A 17,995-nucleotide genomic window follows, 5' to 3' on the forward strand; every position below is an offset into this window, starting at 1 on the left:
GCCTGATGATTCTGCATGCTAGGTCCCCCATGCCATATGCAGCAGTCAGGTGAAGTGTGTGTTGGGGTCGGGGGGCAGGGGACAGCCCTGGGCAGAGGAACAGGCATAGGGGGAGAGAGGTGTTGGAGGACCAATGGGAAGCTTCATTTGCTGGCAATATGCACTTGTGGGAATGGCTGGACTGACTATGGTGCCGTGTGACTGCTGGGGATGGCCCGGGAGCCCATGTGCAGTAGGAAGCACTAGCCTCCGGACCACCGAACTGTGCTCGTGTTCCATCTCTGCAGACCCCTGGAGCAGGTTCTGGTGGTTGTGGGCAGTGACGAGGAGTCAGACCCCCTGGGTTCTGTTCCCACTGTGCCACTGACTCGATGGGCGGGATGCTCGTCAGCCTCCTAGGAAAGCTGTGGTGCTCCAAGGGGTGTGGCCCTGGGGCAGAAGGGAAGGAGGAGGAGAGCACGTGGCAACCTGGCAGCAGAAGTGCTTTGTGCATGGAATGGGTGCGGCACAGATGGCAGCAATTTCTGCCCCTGGGGCTCTACCCTATTGGCGGGTGGGGAGCGCTCTAGCAGCGAGAGGGGAGTCTCTGCTGAGATGGTCATTGAGGGGATGGCTGAGGGGGGTCTTTGATATGGGCGTTTGTCCATTACCAGTGGGAGTGAGACCACTCGTGCTGACCAGTCATCAGTCTGGGCAAGGCGGGCTCCAGATCGGTGCTGGGCTCGTGTAGGTGTCAAGGAGGGGAAAGGTCACCTGAGTTCCTTCCCTGATGGGAGACTTTTAATAATGCTCCATTTCCACACCAGAATCCTGTCTCCTCCCCCCTCCCCTCCCCGGCCCCACCTGACAAACAAGCGAGTGTCCCGTCTGTCTCAGCTGGGGTAGGTGGCATCGCTCAGAGTTAGTGGTTGTTCTATCCCTGGCAGCTCTGGGCCAGGGAGGGTTGGGAGGGAATCTCTCTGCCTGCTAGACTCCCATTTTGCTTCCTGCTTGCCTCTATCTCACTGTCTGTGCTCCTGTGCTTACAGGGATTAATGGTGATTCCGTATCCCCTGATTTCTGCATGAGCCGCCCTCAGGGCTCCCCCTTCTGCAGGAACTTGTGGTTCTCAGAAATGTAGGAGAACTTTTCAGGAAGAGAAGCGCAGGCTGTTTTTCTCTTAACCCTTCGGGTGGTGGCCTTTCCTATGGAGGCAACCGAACAGAGAGCTGAGAGGCCATGGTATGGGCTATGGGTTACTTCCAGTTATATTGCAGATGTGCCTGGAGGCCCCAGTCAGGGTAGCATCCCTTTGCGCTAGGCATTGGACTCGGGGAATGGAAGACGGCTCTGCTCCAAAGTGGCAGGGTTGGAGGGGCTGGCGACGGTGCATTGGGCACACAGGCACCCATTGGGAGCAGACTTACTGAACTGTTGCCTGCTGTGTTAGCAGCGGGGCTCTGCATTCAGTGGGGTTGCAAGCAGGTGGCCCTTCACTCACTGCCAAGCTGTCGTCCTCTTTCTTAGAGCCTTTTTCCCCCGTCCAGGATTCTTGGTGTCTCTGGCCAGCAGCATGAGGCTGCATTCCCCTCCTCCTGCCCTGCAGCGAGCCAGGGACAGCCAGGTGTGCTGGCTCCAACTCACCGAACTGCCTTTCCTCTGGGATTCCCAGAGAGGCCTCAAAAATACACAGGGGAGCACCTTGTGGGCTTCAAAGCTACGGCTCTTGCTGTTCCAGATGTTCCCAGCTTCTGCTGCTCAGGGTTGTGTAACAACTGAGTCAACTTGAATCTTTTCCCGCTGGAGAGAGGTGTAGTGGGGCCCTCCCTCCGTCTGCTGCGCTTAACCCCTTGCTGGTGGGACATTAGATTTTGACAAGATGGGTATATAGGGCAGCAGGGGAGAGTGGTGCCACCTGTCCAGATTTTCCCAGGATTGCCCCCTTTTTTGAAGTAGTTGTCCCGGGCAATCTGTAAGGGTGCTCAGTGCGGGGCTGGGCTGGGGTGCGTGTGCTCTGAGACTGGCTGGGGAAGGAGACTGCATCGATCTTTCCCTAAGAAAACATATCTGATTTTCGTTAAGCCTCCCAGAGGAAGCTTTGCCTCGCTGAACGCAGCCGCTGGCTGCCTGGTGCTTTGGAGTGACTGATCAGGCAGGAGGAGGCTGGAATGGATAGAATATAACAGAAGAAGGTGCCCTCTGCTCTGTGGGTGGGTTGTGTCTGAAATGAGCAATGTTATCAAGTGAAGGGTGGGAAATGGGGACTTTCTACTCTGGTGGCCGGGATTTGTCCGGTGCTCAAGATGAATGCTCTGCTCTCAATGAAAGCAAGAGTTACTGCAGAGCAATAATTCCTAGGCTGGTAATGCCTAGCTGGTAAATATTCAGTATTCTCTCATTTCATGTAGTGCTCCGTAGCCCTGAGGATGGTCTTTGCAGCCTGCCTCTCTGTCTGTGTCTATCTAAAATACAGGCTCTGGCTCCTTCCCTCTGCAGCCCATCAAAGGCTGCGTCAGGCCAGGGGAGAATTCCCATGGGGCAGGGGCAGAGCAGGGTGGCCATGAGCAAGCTCCGCTGTCAGTGGTGTGCTGGGAGTAGGGCCACAGTGGGCGCTGCAAAGACAGGTCTGTGTGGTGCTGCCACCCATTGGCAGCCTGGTATGGGCTACGTGGGGGCAGTTTCAGCTGCTGAGCAGGCCAGACTTGGCTCAAAGCCACCTGTCACCCCTTCCTCCTGGGATTCCAGGTTTGTGCTGCATCTCCAAGAGGCACCGACAGAAATCACTTAATCCAACAATGAAATGTGGCCATTTCTGGATTGGGATGTCGCAGCTGCTCAACAGCACTCAGCTCTGCACAACAGCTCAGGAGAGAAACTGATGAAAAAAGCCTTAACTGCGGGAGGCATGTACATAAGAACATAAAAACGGCTATGCTGGGTCAGACCAAAGGTCCATCTAGTCCATAGTCTGACTGTGTGTTGTGTGAAGAAATACGTCCTTTTGTTTGTTTTAAACCTGCTACCTATTGATTTCATTTGGTAACACCTAGTTCTTGTGTTCTGAGAAGGAGTAAATAACACTTCCTTGTTGACTTTCTCCACCCCAGTCATGATTTTATAGACGTCTGTCATATCTCCTTGTCTCTTTTCCAAGCTGAAAAGTCCCAGTCTTATTAATTTCTCCTTGTATGGCAGCTGTTCCATACCCCTAATACTTTTAGTTGCCCTTTTCTTAATCTTTTCCAATTCCAATACATATTTTTTGAGATGGGGTGACCACATCTGCATGCAGTACTCAAAATGTGGCTATACCACGGATTTATATAAAGGCAATAAGATATTTTCTGTCTTATTATCTATTCCTCTCTTAATGATGCCTAACATTCTGTTTGCTTTTTTGACTGCTGCTGCACATTAAGTGGATGTTTTCAGAGAACTATCCACAATGACTCCAAGATCTCTTTCTTGAGTGGTAACAGCTAATTTAGACCCCATCATTTTTTTTGTATAGTTGGGATTGTTTTCCAATGTGCATCACTTTGCATTTATCAGCATTGAATTTCATCTGCCATTTTGTTACTGAGTTTTGTGAGATCCCGCGGTAGCTTCTTGCAGTCTGCCTGGGACTTAACTATCTTGAACAATTTTGTATCATCTGCAAATTTTGCCACCTCACTATTTACCCCTTTTTCCAGATCATTTATGAATACGTTGAATAGGACTGGGCCCAATTCTACCCAGTCCCTAGAGCAGCTGCTCTGCTAGCAGAGCAGGCCAAGGAAACATAACAGCTGGTCCCCGGTATAGGTTGGGGTTGTGTTCTTAAAAAGAGCAATGGATGTATGCCAGGGATCCACCAGTACAGTTCTGAGAGTGCCCTGTCCCTGCTCCTCCCTCTCCTATAGGCATGGGGACTAGGGGTGCGGGGAGTGCTGCAGCACTCTCAGGTTTTACACGGGGCTGCTGGCCCCATGCCCAGGCTTCCACTCCCCAGCCCTGGGCTTGGGTCCTGGCCACCGGCCCCGCTCTTCGACTGCTGGCCCTGTGCCGGGACTCTGTTTCCCGGCCCTGCACCTGAGGCTCGGGTCCTGGCTGCTGGCCCCGCTTCCCAGCCACCGTGCCCAGGGCTCTGCTCTTGTGGTGCTGGCCCTGCTCCCTGGCCACTGGCACCATGTCCGGGGCCCTGCACTCAGCCCCCCACTCCCAGGGCTCTGCTCCTGGGGTCCTGGCCACTGGCCCCCCACGGCCAGGGGTCTGCCACTGGCCCCACTCACGGGGTTCTGGCTGCTTGCCCAGGACTCCGCTCCTGGCCTCATGCCCACCCCCAGCCTTTGCCTCCTTACCTCTGTCGGGAGGAGAGGGAGTTGATCGGTGGCCCTGTGGGGCCACTGGAAGACAAAAGCACACACTGTACAATAGGGGAACATATTTCAATTCATCTCAGTCCCGATCCGCATATCTGTCGTTTGCAACCTACAGTACGGTTCTGTTCCCCTATTGATGAGCGAAAAATATGTGCAACAACAGATAAGGGGCAGACGTATACCAGGGACCCCCGTACTCCACCCAGCCAAGGGCAGGATTCCAGATGTTTTATTGTGTGCTCTCCTCCCGTTGAGGCTGGTGGATGGAGTTATTCCTTGCTTCGTATACATTGTGATGAGATGAGCTAATGCTCAGAAAAGATATAGGAGGGAATGATCTCATTGTTTTATGGCAGCATTCAGGACATTGATTGGTCCATTAATAACCCTTCCCATGGCCCGCTCTCCCAATAAACCACTTGAATATTGATAAAATGCTTGCTAGTAGTTGAAGAGCACAAAAGTCCTTTAGGCTACAATTAGGCATTAAAACAAACACAGTTCCAGCTAATTAATCTCTGATAAACATGCCAGCTCTAGAAGGCACAAAACCTGTGCATGGACTGAGGCTGTCTCGTGGTGATGCCTGGATGTTGTGATGCAACTAGAGCAGTTCAGGAATTTTTCTTTCTTTTTTCTCTTTTACAGAAAATGTGGTTTCTGTAAAATTTAAATTTTCCATTGGGGGAACATCCATCCATCCATCCATCATCAAAACTTTTGGTTTCAGAATGAAACTTTTTGGGTCAATTAAAGTCAAATTAACCAATGTCAGCCTGGGCTGCCATGGTACCGTGTCCCCCCAGTTCTCCCAGGTGCCTGGTTTCCTGTGTGGACTGTGGTGGAGGCACATCGTGGGAGTCCCGTGAGCACCGTGCATTGTGCCAGGTGTACTCTGGCTGGGTTCTCATCCAGGTTCTGCCACTGCCTCTGTGTGTGATCTTATGCATATGACTTGTGCCTCCATTTCCTTCCCCGCAGGGTGTTGGATGTAGTGTCTGTGCATGCTCTCTGAAGATACAGAAGGCCAGGGAGTTCAAGTGCTAAGCAGAAAGGCCCTGGAGAGGTTCAGTAGCCCCACTGGGAGATTCTAGCCCTTCATTCAAAACAGCAGGATCCAGCCTTTTCCTAACCTCCTCTTGTGCTCCTGCTACCCTGCCCTTCATGGGATTGTCCTCCAGGTTGTGCTTTTCCCACAGGGCAGTGGCCCCAACAGCGTGTGGGCAAAACAGTGCCAGGATCATGTGTGAGCAACCATGCCAGGAAGTTAAAGCCCATTATGCTGGCTTGGCGGAGCATTTAGCCTCATTAAGGAATCCTGTGATCCATGGCTTTAAATTACAAGGCTTTGTGTTGGCTGCTTTCTGGGAACAAGGCATTGATGCTAGGCTGTGATTCCCGGTAGAGGGGATTGCCTTGCGTGCTGTTTGACCATCTCCTTCCAGGGCTGTTGGATGGGTGTAAATAAGACAAGCTGTACTTAGAATAAGTCCAGATTCCACACTACTGATTTCTTTTCCACCGGGAAGCTGACTAGCAGGTAGGTGACGGTGGCTTTGTATTGCTCAGCACAGGGAACAGACCCTGGTGTCAGAAGGGCCAACAGTAGGAAACGGGATAACCTAGAGAAGCTTTGACTCGGGATTGTGTGCCCTACAAGCTGCAGTATCATGGCTTTCAGGATTGAGCCCAGTAGTGTGTTATCTTAATTCTAACCAGTCCCTGCTGAGCAGCTGCAAACCACTGGATTCTCCTGTTCCGACCTGGCTGATAACTTGCTACAGACTAAGCTGGTCAGGAAGCAAGGCCATGCAAACAGCTGCGTTTGCTAATGAACAGTCTCCTAATGTGTATTGTTGTTATCTTCCTCCCCTGTATTTACGAGGACATTTTTATAGAATTGCTTATATTAACTAAAAAAAAAAAAAGAGCCAATCCAGAGCCCTCCTGTGAGCTTTTTGTTTCTTGATTTATGGGTATAATGACTTCATTACATCCTGGTGCTAGTAAAGACACGGTCCCAATGTTGTCTAGAAAAATGGAAATAAACGAGGCTCCAGAAACAGTAACTTTATTTTCCTTTTAAACCATTTTCACCAATTAGGGCTTAAGAATTTTTTTGCATTGCTGGGGTGACTACAAAGTCTGGCCCCTCTCTCCCAGGATCTGCGTTATTGAAAAGACAGAGCTCTGATTGCCTTTCCCCTTGCAGGATCTGCGAGGGGGAGGCTGCATTCACAATGCTGTCCACAGTTGCTGCCGATTTCCTGGAAGACGTGAAATTGACCATCTGTTGCGCAAAGCCTAAAATCTCCCTCAACAATGTGAAATTCAAACTTTCTGCCAGTGCTGAGCTTTGTGCAAACATGGCTTGGAATCCAGGGGCCAGACCCTCAGCTGATGTAAATTGGTGTAGTTCCGTTGGCTTCATGAACCTGAAGACCTTGCCCGGTGCTGGGGGGAAATCAGGAAGTGGGCTTGGTCTGACGGAGGGAAGGGAATGTGATGGTTGTCTGGCAGGCAAGTGTGCGACACCTTCCAGATCTGAGGAGTGTTGCAGTTGTCTTCGTGTGCCAGTCCCTGTGGCAAGGCCTGAGTGATTCCTTTTTCATGCTCTGCAGGAATGCTAAATGCAGGGGTATGAAACTGGTGAAACTGCATCTACGCAGCAAAATGAACTCAGATGAACAACACCGTTTGGATAGTAAAAATTCCAGAATGTGTGCTTTTTGTATCATCTCTTTTTATTTCTTTTTCCAGACAACCTAAAGCACTTCAGGGCAAGAAAGATACAGCTGTTCTATTTATAGCTGGCACCACAGCTGAGCAATGTAGTTCACACTGCAGCTTAGCGCTGCATAAACTTAGAGTGCTATGCAATGTTTATATAGAAATAGTTCAGAACTGGGGAGGAAGGAAGGGCATTACATTTGGGACTGGGAATCGCAGCCCCCGTTCCAGCTGTTGACATACCCAAAGGGTATGGCAGTGTAAGGTATCTTTGTGCGGGTGGAAAAACTGTGGTAGAGACCTTGCAGATTCTCGGAGAGTTCAGGATGTTCTAGGCGTGTTCAGAAGCTTGTGTCCCATGCTGAGGTGTGTGCGTGTGTATGTTTAGATTTGTCATCTGTGTACAAAGCCCAGGCTGTGGGATGAGCAGCGATCTAGTCTGGACCTCAAGGTTGAATGTCTGTAGAAATGATCCACCTTCCTATCAATTTGTTTCGGGTTGTCCTTGTAGATAAGAAGCGAGCTTACCAAGTCTGAGATAACAAGCTCAAGTTTCCAGGTGTCAGCTGGGGGATTTGTGTTGGCACCACATTTCGGTTTTATGTATATTATTCTTTTCCTATTGGTGCAGATGTGGTTTTTTTGTAACATCAGTTTCACACCCACTCACGGAGCGACTGTTCCTGCTCCCTAGCATGCTAAAGCTGTGGTGGAAATGATGGCGGGGCTGTTCGATTATGTTGATTTGATTGAGACTTGCTTGATAAGAACCCCCTTTCTTCATTGTTGGAATTTTCCATAGCACAAAGTCTAACAAACCAAAAAGTAAGTGGAAATTTTTCTTTAGGTGTGTGCTGTTACCTTTCGACTCTCGTACGGTTGATCATAAACGCATTTCACTGCGTCAGTTTTGGTTCTGACCTATAAAATCTGCACACACACCCACACACTTTTTTTTATTTTTTTTGCTTTGAGCAAACAAATTTCCCCCCCCCCCAAGGGAAAAACCAAAGTTATGCAGGTCTCTGGTCTCCTCCCAACCCCTGTGGGGATCTTATGTGGCCTCTGTCACTTTGGTATTTGCACGCCGCACTCCTTACTGTGTGTGATTGTTTCCAACAACCCGGTGAAGTAGGACAGGCTTGTTATCCCGGTTTTACAGATCCATTGCACCAATTAAGAGATGTCTCTTCAAAAGAGCTGATGGGTGCTGAGCTCTTGTGAAAACCTGTCCCCAACTGCAGGTGCTGAGCACCTGGGAATGTGGCCTTCTATGGCTCCATCAAGCTTTCACAACAAGTGTCTGGCTGGGCTGTGAACCCAACCCAGTTCAAAGCCTCAGCCACAGACCCTCCTTCCTGAGGCTACCGTAGGCCCCTCCTTGGGGCGAACAGCATGTGTGTAATGCTGGTCCCTGATCTCTCCTTCCATCCCCGATCCTCCCACAGGATCCAGGCGCTTGCTGTTTGGGAACCCAATGAGCCTATTTTTGTTTTGGGATCTGCTATGCAAATCTCCTTCCTGCATGTCCAATCCCAGGAACCCGCCCTGCAGATCATTCCGATACGCAGCAGCCTCCAGCTAAAAGAAGAGTCCAACTGGAAACCTGTTACCAAAGAGCCGGCATGTTTCCTTCATAGTCAGACCAAGTATATAAGGTGGGGTTAACATCTCTCTACCTCTGGAGACTAAGGCCCAGATCCTCAAAGGTAGTTAAGTGTCCAACTCCAATGGGAGTTAGGTACCTGAAAACCCATGGGAAAGGCTGGACGTTGCATGTGGCTTTCTCCTTGGCAAAGTGACAAACCTGCCGAAGTTCTAAACTCTCTGTGCCTCCTTGGCTGCCCTTTTGCAGCTGGCACCGATGAGCTCCAAATCAATCTGTATCTGTGTTGAGCCCACACTCGGAATGCTGGGCGCAGCCTTGCTGATGACTCAGTGCCAAAGAGACCAGGAGGAGAGGTTCGAAGGGAGGGCAGCCAAACTCTCCGGAGGACTTCAGGCTAGGTCTGATCAGGAAGGGTAAAGGAATGTAAAGAGAGGAGTGATGGGGAAGGCAACCTCAGGGGGAGAGTGACTGGTTCCCACACAGCTTGACCGTAGTCCGTCACGTCTCACCCACAGCCCCCTCTGCTGTCCCAGTCCCCTGTTCTTTGGTACAGCTCTGAATCCTGTCACGAGCTTCCCCCACAGCTCTGCCGATGCCCCGCAATCTTGACCTGCCACATCCCTGCTAGTCCATTCCTGCCCCCTCCCTTTGACGCAGCTCTGCCCCTGTGCTTCAATCCAGCTGTTCAGTATCGACTCCAGGTCAGACGGATCCTGCCTGTTCCATCCCATTGTGTCCTGTCACAAATGAACCCCCCCTCTGTTGGGGAAGGCCCTAACAAATTGCCTGCGCTCTTGTACCTTGCCACTAGCCTTGTTGTTCCCTTGGAGATGAATGTGTCACTGTGTCTATTCTCAGTCACTGGCCATTTTAAAATCCATTTGTAGGTCTGGCTAAAAGCTCTGCTCTAGGAATTATTTTGGGGCTGTTCTCTGGCCTGTGTCATACAGGAGGTGGGACAGATGATCACCATGGTCCTTGCTGGCCTTGGAATCCATGGCTACTTAAAAAGCATTTTCGAATGTTTAACAATAGCTCTTGAAGCTTGTACTTGTGAAATCGTCTCTCCTGCAGATTCCGGACTCAAACTTGAGGGGCTGAAATTGAAAACTCCTTCTGGAGTGTCTCTGAACTCTTTAAATATTGAACCAAGTCTCTCCTCTCTTTTCCATCGTTGAATGTTTCTATTTTTTCGCCACTTTAGGCTGTGGGAGAGAGAAATTCATTCAAACTTCATACTTTAATTCCCCCCCCCCAACCTTCTCCGTTGCAGCAGCTGTACAAATATAGTTCTTAAGCAGCTGAACAAACATCAGAAATAAAATAAAATAAAATTACCCCCCCCCCCCCAAAAAAAATCCAAAAACCTCTCTGCTAGCTCAGCCTGGATTCTGTAATGTTACATAGAATCAGAGAAGATTAGGGTTGGAAGAGACCTCAGGAGGTCATCTAGTCCAACCCCCTGCTCAAAGCAGGACCAACACCCACTAAATCAACATCCCCACTAAAACTACATCACCCCGCCTGCCTGCCAGCTCCTTTCATCCAGGGCTGGGCGAGGGGAGCTCCTCTTAGACATTGCAGACTCCACCCCTCCCTCCCCCAATTAAACATCTCTTGAACCAGGTGAGCCGGTGCAGCAGGCTTGGTGGCTGTTGGCCCTGCATAGGCAGCCCCTAATAAGCATGGCTCCTCCCAGACTGGGGGAGGGGAGATCCTTTTCTCAGGAAGCTACTCTGCAAGGAAGTCCACAATAGGGAGATGCATCCTACAGGGATGGGGTAGAAACTGCTGTACAGCCAGACCAGCAGCAGCAGGAGGGCAGGTGCTGTTGTGCCTTCTGCCAGGGATAAATGACTGTGGTTCTGCTTCCGGAGTTCCACCTGCATCGTTATTCCAGGGCCTGGGCCTGGCTGAGAAACAGACTGTGAGGTCATGTAACAACATCCAGGACTTAGCCCCTCAGCTGCCTGGTACAAAGCGCTTGCTGTGGGGTAGAACACACCCATCACACTGCCTTTAGAGGAGTGCTGAGTATATCTGGTTAGAATGCAGCTGCTGTACTGAAAGCGTTGAGTAGTTGGTTGCCCCTTTTGGTATTCACACCAACTGCTACTAGCTTTCTTCTTCTCTGCCTCGATCACAGTTTTGGGCTTCTCATCTAGGATGTACCTTTCTACTTCCTCAGGAACACCCTCTAAGAACTGCTCCATTTGTATGAGGAGAGACAGATCTTCCACAGACTTTACATCTGCTCCTGATATCCAGGCATCCCAATTTTTTACAATGTGGTAGGCATGTTGGGAAAATGCCACGTCTGGTTTCCACCTTACGGCTCTGAACCGCCGACTGGTATACTCAGGGGTTAGACTCTTCCTAATTCTGGCCTTTTGTTTAAAAAGGTCTTACTTGTTCATGTGTTCTTTAGGCATTTCAGCTGCCACCTCTGCTAAGGGTCCACTGAGTGGTGGCCTCAGCTCCACCGTATACTGGTCTGGAGGGAGGTTGTATCCAAGGCAGGCTCTTTCAGATTTTTCTAAGGCGGCCTCTGTATCATCGCCTACCTTGTATGTGGGGAATTTCATGGAATGGGGTGCGGTAGCTGGAGGAGGACTGTTAGGACTACCCGATTGATCCAGCTTAGCCTTTTCCACCTCCAAGCTCTTCACCTCTCTTTCCTCCTCCACTTCTGCCTCCAAGCACTTCGCCTCTGCTTCCAAGCGCTTCACTTCCACTTCCGCCTCCCAGCGCTTCATCTCTAGGAAGAAATTCCTTTCTTCCGCAGTTAGAACTTGGCCTGGGTTAAGGGCATCCCTCCATCCTGGCATCTGGATCCCGGATTGGGGAGGGCTGACCCTTCCGTCCTGGGAAATCTCCTGTCCCCCATCCCCTCTCTGCATTTCTGTCCAGGAGCTGGATGTCCGGGCTTGATCTGGGTCTGTCTTTTCTGTGGCGCTTTGGGAAGACTGGTTGCTCTAGGGTTTCGGTGTCCAACCGCAACCTCATGCATGGGGCTGCCCTGCTCTAGCCAAGCTATTTCGTTGCCACGAAGCTAGAAAAAAAAATAAACTGCTTGTTGGACTCCCTGGCTTGGCAGGCTGAACCCTTTGCATACCTGTTTCCTCTCAGGCAGCAAAGAAAAGAAAAGAAAAAGAAAAAAAAAAACAAAAAAAAACCCTCCCTGGCTTTGCAGGCTGCCCAAAGGAAAAAAATATCCTTTTAAAATCCTGAGGTCGGTGCTTCTGGTTCAGAATGATCCCACTTTTGCCACCATGTCAAGGCTGATTCCCTACTCTGGCACTTTGAGTGCAGAAGGTGGAGGCCCACAAGGATTCTAAAAATTAATACTGGCCACTTTAGGCTTGTATTCAGTTCCCAAGGTCACAGCTTTTCTCTGACCTTGGATGGGTAGATGCTGGCACCACCCAAGTGCAAAACCCCCTTTGAGAACCCTGGAAGGCGCACTTGGGAATTTCTTCCTGTGAGGTTCCCTCAAGCCCTTTTGCCCCCCGCCCACCCCGCTGCCAGAAGAGTTGAGAAAGAAAACAAAAGAAATCAGCTGTTGCCACCAGCTAATTAAACTACGTGCACAAACCTCTTAGGGACACAAAAATCCAATTCTGTTGTTAAAAAAGATACATTTTACTAAAAACAAAAGGAAAGAAAATACATCTGGAACATAGGCCTTTTGCTAGGTTTTAAAAAAATAATTACAAGGATTAAGCATCAAGATAGCTTTTTGAGGTGCAGCTTAAAGATTACAAACAAAACAAAAGCACCTGGGGTTAGCACAGAAGAATCCACAAAGTCATAAAGAAAGAAAAGAGATAAACCTAACTGCGTCTTCCTAGACATTTCCTGATCTATTTACATATCTGGGGTTCCAAATGAGTAGTTTCTAGGTAGGATCTGATGAATTTCATACCTGGCCCAAGCGATTACAGCCTAGCTCCAGCCCTGTCCCTGCTCTCCGGGAGAACAACAGACAGGCAGACAAATGGGAAGTTTTCCCCCAATTTTAAAAAGTTCTGGTCTTCCCATTGGCTCTTTTGGTGAGGTCCCCACTCCCTTTTTAACCCTTTACCGGTAAAGCAAGTAGAGAACAGCTATAACAGGGATTTTATAGCTAGCTGGCTGGGTGTCCATAAAAGGGAGCTATCCCCCCATCCTTCATTTATCACAGGTGGTTACCCATGGGGGTTGGAGACACCCAGCCTATCTGCTGTATGTATAATGTATGTGCTTTGGATCAAGACAAAGGTCAGCCAGCCCTCTAGGCAGGGCCTCTCTGATCTTCAGTGCAAGAGACTCAGTATCTGCCCACGGGATGCTGCGCACCATGTGTTACTTTAGCCTGTTTTTTAAGGGGAACGCTCCCTAAACAAGTCTCTTGTGACACCACAGATGTTTCAGTAGCATTAACACAACCGATAGGTCAGGTGCAGTCTAGAATTTGTACTTATTTCTGTCTAAAAATACCAGCCTTGTCATTTAGTTCTAAGAACCAATTCCGCAGCCCACAGCAAACAGAATGGTTTTTCCCTCAAAAAGGCAAATCTGTTTTAGTCAAGTGATGATCTGAAATTAACCAGAATTAATGCAGAGTAAAGCGTGACAACGTTAACCTGCCTTTACGCTTGTGTTGCATTCTCTGGAGAATGCCTGCATACTTTTCTTGCTAATGCATGTTTTTGCATTTCCTTTTCCACTTCTCCTCTAGAAATGCACGAAAGCAAAGGCTTTAGAACAGTGGTTCGCAACCAGGGGTATGCACACAGGTCTTCCGAGGCTACATCAACTCATCTAGAGATTTGCCTAGTTTTACAACAGGCTACATAAAAAGCACTAGTGAAGGTTGAGAGCCCCTGGTTTAAATGCTACAGTAATGTGTGATGGAATGAGTTAAAAATCTCTTGAGAGAGCTTCCATGCACTTCTTAACATTGCAACCTCCTCTAGAGACAATGAGGACCCCAGTTTTGCACTTGCAATGCCTAAACTGGAAATGCACAAACAGGAGATTTCTCTCTTCACAGCAACTTTAAATCATGCCTTACAGCATGCTGGAGACAGTGCAGTCTGCACTCCCATGCGCTGGCTCGTGAGTGTATGTTTGAGCACTGATGACCTCTGCTGGAGCAGAACAGATGAGTGGTGGTTCTAAGGGAGCTGCTCCTTTCTGCTTGCCAGGCAAGCATGGCTGGTGCTGGGTAGAGATGGGGGCATTGATTAGGGCTGAGCTGGATTTCCGACTGTAAATCCATTATGCTAAGCTGATTTATTTTCTTCTAGCTTGTCTAGCTGTACCAGTGTAGCCAATAAAGATGTCAGGCCACATTCTGCTTGCAGCAGCAGCACCTGTACCTTGACCCCAATTCCCACTGAGGCTGGGCACTTGTGGAGGGTTAGTAACTGGAGCAACTAGAGCAGGGATAGCTCAGTTGTTTGAGCGTTGGCCTGCTAAACCCAGAGTTGTGAGCTCAATCCTTGAGGGGGCCACTTAGGGATCTGGAGCAAAAATTGGTCCTGCTAGTGAAGGCAGGGGACTAGACTCAATAATCTTTTAAGGTCCCTTCCAGTTCTAGGAGATTGGTATATCTCCAATGAATTTTAATTTTATTTTATTAAAATCAAGGAGAACAACACTTGGGGGGGGGGCTAGAGTGCCTCAGTTTCCCTCAGCGAGCAGCCCAAAGGCACAAATAGGACCCAGGCGTTCTGACTGCAGTGTTCTGCTTTGACCATTAGACAGTACGTAACCATGGGATACTGCAAAACATGTCTTCTCTGTGGGACTTGCCCATTCACAATGATGGGCCATGAGCTCCACAGCTGGTTGTTACCCTTCAACCCTCTGAAAGATTTCAACTCCTCTAAGACAAGCATTGCAAACAGAAACTGGGAGTATGGACAGGCTGCTGCAGCATGCAGCGGAAGAGAGAGCGTTAACTTGCTCTCCAAAACATAATGGGAGCTAGTGTGGCCCTTATATGCATAGCCTCTTCCCCTCTTCATAAAATAGTTCTGGAGTAAGAGAGCAGAGTGTGCTCAAGAGGAGCTGTTAGCAATCATCCACAGCGTGGTGTATCCTTGCTAATGGGGCCACTAGCAGGATGGAGACCTTAATGTTGATGGTGTTGACCAGCTGTTGTATAATGGAATCTTGCTATTTCAGTATTCCAGATGTGTAACCTGTCTGGGGACTGTTTTCGCTGCAGCCCAGTTCAAGAAGTCTTCATAGTGGATATCACGTGTGTGCATGTGCTGGGAATGTATTAGTGGGCTGTATTTATTAATGCCATGCTGAGGTTGAGATTGGAGCTTCTCGGAAGTCACATGAGGTTCCCAGAGCAGCTGTAACTCGGCGCGCCTGGATGTTACAATGGGATCTTTCATTGCATGATAGTCATAAGAAACAGTGTAATGTCATGTGTGAGAGAAAGTTGGGTTTGAATGCAAACGTTAGCGCCCCTTGGACTCTTGTTTTATCAGCTCCTCCCAAGGTAAGCAGAGTCCAGCTTGGTCAGTGCTGCAGAGGGAACCTTGAAGAAACATGTCTAGCCTTCTAGGAAGAGCAGTTGGTATGTGCTACGTGGCACTCTTTCATTCTGAGCCTGTACTGCATGCAGGGACCCTATGACATGGTGGAGAGGGGTGCTGTGCTTCCACCTTGGCAGATATGTAAAACGCAAAGGCTGGAACTACGGATCCCAGGAGACTCAGAGGAGCAGCTGAAGAATAATATTGTGTTGAAATTTGCCCTAGGATAATTATTGGTGCCATCATGGTGTGCAATAAAAGGTTTTACTGATCCTTCCTTGACAATATTTGCATGATCGTTTGTCTGATAAAGCCTGCTGATCAAGCCATGATGATGTGTCCTTGCTCGCTGACTCTCTTCACTGACCAATGAAATACAGCCACTTCTGCGATGGATCGTGTCAGCTGATTGCGAGCTTGCAGCTGTGATACACGGATTCTTGGATGGGGCTTCAGGCTGAGGAGGGTTTAGGTTCTATTCCTGGCTCTGCTAGTGATTTGCTGTCACCTTGGCCATGTTGCTGCACGTTTCTCTGTCTTGGTTTCCCTCTCTGCAAAATGGGGATAATGCTACCTTCGCTTTGAGACCTGAGGATGAAAAAAGTGAGAAGTGCTTATTCAACCTCCTCCACATCCTTCCTCTTCATCTTCGCCCTTCATGCTTTGGATTCTCTTGTCATTTACCCCCGCTGCCTCTCTAATGTTAGCAAATCCCAGTGCTGCAGGGATGAGGTCATGTTCTGCATTTTCCTATGTGGTGTGTTCCGGCCGGCTATTTGTTCTTTGATGTGTGCGCCCAGATGGGGTCCTCACTGCATTCCACACATGCTACTGCATCAGGTGCTGTTCTGGGGAACATGCATCTTGTAGTCTGTCACTTAGGTAACACAAACAACCCAGAGCTGGAGGTGGCTCGCGGCTGCCTCTGGGAGCGACGTGTGATCAGAGTTTATGGAACAGCCTCTGGGCTTGAGGATTTGAGTCCTGCCGAGTTTGTTTTGAGTGGTTAAAAAGCAGAGCTCAGTTGGAATGAAGCTGGGAGTCTGTTCCCTCTGCCTTGTCACGGTACACTGACTATGTACAACATAGGAGGTGTCTCATACCTGTTATAGGCTATTAGGTAACATTTCCCATCCTGCACTGCTCCGGTGGAGACTTGAGCCCTACCTGCCCTGGGCTGCTCTGATGGAACAACTGGTATCTGCTTCCTCCGATGTTCTAAGGTGTTCATATTTGTCAGAGTGAAGCTGGGATTTTCTAGGGGGAACGTCTGCTGTACTCTGAGACAGGGCTGGCTTTAGGAAGTGTGGGGCCTAATTCGAACATTTTCAGCGGGCACCTGGCAGGGATGACTAAAAAAAAAAAAAAAATGTAAAAAAAGCGCCTTTCATTTCTTCCATGTATTATTTACTTTCCATAACTATATAAATAATAACACAATTATATATTATGTACATTGCGTCATATATTATAAATATCAAGTTGGTTAAGAGGAACTTTATTGTACACCTCAGGCAGGACAGGGGGTGTGGGGCTGGCTGGAGACAGGGGCTGGCTGTGGGAAGGGCAGGGGGTGTGGGGCTGATGCAGGCAGGGAGTGCAGCAGGGGCTGGCTGCAGGCAGGGGGTGTGGGTACAGGGGGTACAGCCCACCCTGCACGGTAAGTGCCCCCTCCTCCTCTGTCCATCCACAGGACAATTAAACTCCAGTGATGTCACTCTGACACATTCCAGCAGCACTAAATAAGCTTCTCTGCCAGGTGAAAATCTACTATGGGAGAGCAACTGCTAAGCTGTGTGGTAATGGCTAGCATGGGCAGGGGGCCTGGTCATGCTTTCCTTGACCTACTAACGGAATGGGCAGCTGATGGCAATGCAACAGATCTAATTCTAATCTTGACTGTCGCAAAGGTACTGGATTGTAGAGCGGGGGAAGCTTGCTGAGTGATCTGAGGAGCGCTGCCTAGTAGGGTGGATAAATGGCTGGCTCACAAACAGGTTGTTGGATTGGGAGGATGTGTCAGGTGGCTCAGGATTCACATACCTGTCTAATGACCTTGAAGGCTAACTATGTTTCTGGCACTCTCCAAGCTAGGCGGTGTAGTCAACATAGATGATCCTATTTAAAATACGAGGAGGGAAGACACTGCAGCGACACCCCATTAGGAGCAGTGAGATAAGGTTTGGTGGGAAGGAGTGAGCCAAGGAAAGAACAACTCTCAGCTGAGATGTAGGCTTAGAGTCATTCAGAGCTCCACTCCCAAGGAGAATGAGGATGATGGTGGGCAACAAACTGACTGCATCCCATCGCTTCTCTTCTGGAAAGCCCAGATACCGCTGTGAGAAGCTGGCCTCGTTTCATGCTGCACCTGGGCTGCTCAGCCCTCCCTGCAGTGGAGACACCTGCTGGTCCTTCTTTGGCTCTTTACTTGTGTTTCTAAACTGTCTTTTGCAGTAACAGCTCTGTGATGAACCTGACCTCTAGATTAGCATCTGATGAGCTTTGCATGCCTCAGACTCATTGAGTCATGCAACATCCTCTGAAGTAGGTACTTGATGATGATGATGATGATTGTTGGATCTGTTTTACAGATGGGGAGCCAGAGGCAGAGAGAGGTTAAAAGACTGGTCCAAAGTGATTTAGTGGCCAGCTGGGTGCAGGAGTCTTGCTCTAACTACTAGGAGTCACTGCCTTCAGTTGCTGACAAGAACTGCATGCAATAGCATGTAAGTGGGGTTGCAAGTCTTATGAAAATCTGAACGTGGGAAGCGATG

The 17,995-nt window shown here is 49.2% G+C and overlaps 1 protein-coding gene across 13 annotated transcripts in view; it reads left to right on the top strand.

Annotated features, from left to right (window-relative positions):
• The window catches only part of ST3GAL4 (ST3 beta-galactoside alpha-2,3-sialyltransferase 4), a 175,216-nt gene that overhangs the window by 81,237 nt on the left and 75,984 nt on the right, over positions 1-17,995 (top strand). Inside the window, exon 1 of one of the 13 annotated variants that reach the window (XM_032772023.2) lies at positions 17,072-17,769. The exons of 10 other annotated variants lie outside the window; for them this stretch is intronic. Coding sequence is in view for 2 of the 3 variants with exons in the window: in XM_032772019.2 (XP_032627910.1) it covers positions 17,749-17,765 (17 nt within the window). In the remaining variant the exon portion in view is untranslated. Of the gene's footprint in view, positions 1-17,071; positions 17,770-17,804; positions 17,948-17,995 lie in introns of those variants that run through there. 2 more of the 13 variants (XM_032772019.2, XM_032772020.2) reach the window with 2 other exon arrangements.

This window comes from Chelonoidis abingdonii, chromosome 18 (genome assembly GCF_003597395.2).
Source record: "Chelonoidis abingdonii isolate Lonesome George chromosome 18, CheloAbing_2.0, whole genome shotgun sequence".
Lineage (NCBI taxonomy): Eukaryota > Metazoa > Chordata > Testudines > Testudinidae > Chelonoidis > Chelonoidis abingdonii.